The sequence below is a fragment of the Myotis brandtii genome, unplaced genomic scaffold (genome assembly GCF_000412655.1).
Source record: "Myotis brandtii unplaced genomic scaffold, ASM41265v1 scaffold68, whole genome shotgun sequence".
In the NCBI taxonomy this organism is placed as follows: domain Eukaryota; kingdom Metazoa; phylum Chordata; class Mammalia; order Chiroptera; family Vespertilionidae; genus Myotis; species Myotis brandtii.
In genome coordinates, this window is record NW_005370657.1 from 1,495,845 (window position 1) to 1,500,012 (window position 4,168).

At 54.5% G+C, this 4,168-nt stretch overlaps 1 protein-coding gene across 1 annotated transcript in view; it reads left to right on the forward strand.

Annotated features, from left to right (window-relative positions):
* Positions 1-84: 84 nt before the first annotated feature.
* SH2D3C (SH2 domain containing 3C) overlaps positions 85-4,168 on the forward strand; it is a 28,251-nt gene continuing 24,167 nt past the window's right edge. The window contains exons 1-2 of the mRNA XM_005881449.2: positions 85-210; positions 2,191-2,665. Coding sequence (XP_005881511.1) covers positions 174-210; positions 2,191-2,665 — 512 coding nt within the window. The 5' untranslated portion in view covers positions 85-173. The remainder of the gene's footprint in view (positions 211-2,190; positions 2,666-4,168) is intronic.

Consider the following 4,168-nt stretch of genomic DNA (forward strand, 5'->3'; position numbering starts at 1 on the left):
TGCGGAGAGGATAGGGAGGGTAGGGCTGTGGGAGTTTCGCTGGTTTAAAAATACACAGAGGAAGCGGGTGAGAGGGTGAGAAAGGGGAAGGGGAGGTGAGGAGGCAACGTCGATGTCCAGAGCCTCGAGCAGCCTCTTGCCCGCAGGCCAGCAGCACTGCCCGGCTCGACAAGATGACAGAGAAGCCCAAGAAGGCCGGCAAGAAGTTCAGTGAGTGCACTGTCCCTCCGCATCCCTCTGCCTGCCTGACATCTCAGCTTCTCTCTGCATCTGCTCTTTATGACCCTGTCTCCTTCCTGTTTCTCTTTTGGTCCATGTCTGCCTCTCTCTGGAGGTCTCTGCTTCTGGGTTTCCATGTCACCCTCTCTCACCCTCTCTCCATCACTCTGGGCCACTGTCTCTCTCTCTCTCTCTCTGGCCCGTTTGGCTCTCCATCTCTGTGCTTCTGTGTGTCAGTCTCACCACTCATCTGCGGGTCCATGGAGCCCGGGAAGATGGCTACACACTCCATCTCTACGCCTGGTCCTCATGGGGTCTCAGGTGGGGTGTTACTGGGATAGGGCAGGGGTGTGTGTGTGTGTGTGTGTGTGTGTGCCATGGGAGGCTGTCCCATGTCCCCACCAGCAGGGACACTGGGACCCAAAGCAACTCAAGAAGGGCCACACCCACCCATGGCTGCTTCCCCAAGTCAGTCCCTTCCTGGTCCCAGCAGACTTCTGCCTGCCCCCTGGTTTCTTTGATCTGACAGCACAGTGTGTGTGTGTGTGTGTGTGTGTGTGTGTCCAGGGCAAGGCTTATGGCTGCATCCCACAATGAAGAGACTGAGACCCAGAGACTTGCCTGAGATCATATGGGGCTATAGACCAGGGCTCAATCTCATGTGCCTGGACTGGGCCTCAGTTTCACTCCTTGCCCCCCTACTGTTTCCTCCAGATCCCTGGTGCCCAGGAGACAAATAAGTGGGGCTGGGAAAGGAGGCCTCCCTCTGGCTGTTGGCACAGTTTCTGCCCCAGGGCAGAGCTTTCTGAGAGCAGAGCTTCGGTGTTTTCTGACGTTTGTCAGGAGGCAGAGGCTGAGACCAAGTGAGGGGCGGGCGGGGCTGGAAGAAAGCCCCAAAGCACTGACCTTTGTCCAGGCTCAGCCTTGCTGTGTGACCCTGGGCAGCTCCCTGGCCCTCTCTGGGCCTCAGTTTCCACTCTCGTCAAATGGAGGCATCTTACCTATCTGCCAGCGTGCTTGTGAGGACCTGAGGAGGCAGAGGATGCTGAGGAAGTGGAAAATGCTAGCGTTTTTTTCCTTTTTGCTTAACTGGAGGCCTAGGGACGTCAGATGGTGGTGGCTGTGAGAAGGGGCAGTCCCACCGCTGGGGACCGGAAGGAGGAATCCACACGCCCCCCCTCCCCCTGCAGAAATGAGGAGATGGTATCACCCGAGCACTGAGCACTGCCCCGAGTTAGAACCCAGGGCTCAGCTGACAGGAAGGAGAGAACCACAGGGACTGGGACCCTCAGGCTCTTGACAATCCCTTTCTCGTTTCTCCCCCGCCCCAGGTGCATAAACACCCACCCCCTCCATGCCCCAACACACACGTGCACACGCCCACACACATGCAACTTCACCTGCAGGCTGTGTAAGCCAGGGGGTTCATTTCACGTCCCCAAACCTCCGTTTCCTCACCTGGAAAATGGGGGATTAAGCTGTGCAGGGAGTCGTGCTGAGAATTCAGTGAGGTCATGCGTGCTGCAAGTTTGACCAGTGCGGAGGCATTATCGTGGTCAACGTCACCACCATCATGACCGGCTCCTCCATTTTTCCCCCCTTCATTACTTCTGGAGGATATTTGTGTGCCAGGCCCCATGGTAAGCATGTCATTTACATGCTTTCCTTCAGTCCTCCCGCTGACCAGAGGAGGTGGGTGTTATAATCTCCATTTTGCTGATGTGGAGAATGGAGCTCAGAGGGGTCAAATGAATTGACGAAGGTTGCACAGCCAGGATGCGGAAGAGCAGGGATTCCAGCCTGGGGCTGTGTGGCTCCAAAACTGCCAAGTTGTACCATAATAATCAGAGGAGGTGTCGGTGAGGCCTGCCCTCCTGAGCCCTCAGTGAGTCAAACAGCATGTACCTAGAATCTATTATTATCGCTGCTGGCATCGTCATTAACCCCTTTCCCTTCTCCTCCCCCTGCCAGAGTTCTTCAAGTTCAAGGGCTTTGGGAGCCTCTCCAATCTCCCCCGGTCCTTCACTCTGAGACGGTCCTTGGCTCACATCACTATCCGACCTAATCTAAAGCCTGAAATCTTTGAGGCCACACAGGACGACATGGTGACGGTCCCCAAGAGTCCCCCGGCGTATGCCCGTTCCAGCGACATGTACAGCCACATGGGCACCATGCCTCGGCCCAGCATCAAGAAGTCTCAGAACCGACAGGCTGCCCTGGAGACCCAAGAGGTGGGCCCTGAGCCCCACCTGGTGCCCCAAAGCCTGCCTGACCCCCCAGGCATGGAGGCGGCCAAAGAGAAGGTGGTGGAGACCGAAGCCCCCCTGGAGGACACAGAGGGAAAACCCAACCCGTCAGCCGTGGAGGCGAGCCCCACGAGAGAGCCTGAAGACCCCAGGGTAGACATAGAAGAGGAGACAGTCCCCAAGAATGTGCCCCCAGAAAGGTAGGTGCCCACCAGGGGAAGGGGAGGGCAGGACCTGCAGGGATGGGGTTTCCAGTCTCCTGCTAATAGAGCCTGGAGAGGACCCCCCCCCCCCCCACACACACACACATCTAAGTAAACATGCCTTAACCAAGTACCTGCTATAAACCAGGCACTATGCTTAGCCCTTCACTTGCAATTACTTTTCAAGGAAAAAACAAAACAAAACTGGGGAGGAGATACCGTTATGTACATTTGAGGAAACAGATTCAGAGACGGAGTCATCTGCTCCACTCAGGTTGCACATCTAACAAATGACAGCGTCAGGGTTTGAACTAAGAGCCATCTGACTCCAAAGCCCCAGGCAACCTCCAGCACGGGCTCCGCTGCTGGCTGGACTCCAAGCCTGATCGCTGGACCCCTGCCCAGGGCCCTCACACAGAAATCAGCACCCTTACTTCTGCTGGACAACACTGCTTCACCTGCTCTAGAAAACTATTTGTCATTTAACTTGGTTATTGGGTGAATTGAGTTCATGCAAAAATACAAAGAGTGATGATATGGTCCTAGCTCCCATTTAGTAAGCACCCATTTTACTGGCTGTCAAAGCAAATGTCATTCACTGAAAACTAAAAGAATCTATGATCAGCCCCATTTTACAGATGGGGAAACTGAGACTCAGCCAAGGTTGCAGAGCTGGGATTTGAACAGGAAATGGCTTGCTTCCAGGGGCTGCACACTCATCCAGCCCATTGTACCCACCACCTTCTAAACCCTACAGCCATGTACTTCATGCCCTTGGGAGACCCTTCTCAACCCCAACGAAAGGAACCTTTTCCACCTTAAGAGCCTTTGTGTAATCACAGGGATCAGATGTGCCCATTGCGATAAAGAGAAAAAACAAATAGCTGAGCAAAGGAACTCTAGGGCTGGTGCTGGGACCTTTCTTGAGTGGCTTTGCCTTGAGACCAAAAAAAAGCACAAAAGACAAAAAAGCTTCTGTGTGCTAAGAGATCAGAACACAGACCCACCCCCTTCAATGGGGGGAGCAGGACTCTGTAAATCTGCAGAGTGAATCCAGTCCAGACTCTGCCTCTAACTGACTGCGTGCTGTTGGACACGTCTGTTCCCTTTTCTGGGCCTCAGTTTTCTCATCTGATAAATGGCCATCACGATAGCACCGACCGTGTAGCGTTGTGGAGATAATTCAAGAATAATATACTTATTAAATCTTAGCACAGTGCCTGGCACACCACAAACAATAAATGGGAATGCTTACATTTATGATGAATAAAATGAATGCTTTCCACCATCCCTGGCTGCCCCACGACCCGGGATGCCCTGCCGTTCCCTCCTAAATTCAGCCTCATTCGGGCGTGGAGGAGCAAGGATGGCATGGCGGGGCGGGGCGTCCCAAGTCTGAGATGGACATTGGAAGTTGGAGGGAGCGGGACTGGCGGGTGGAGGAGCGTGGCCTTTGCACACTGCGCCCGGACAGTTGGGGAAGTGGGGGTTGGAGAGGGG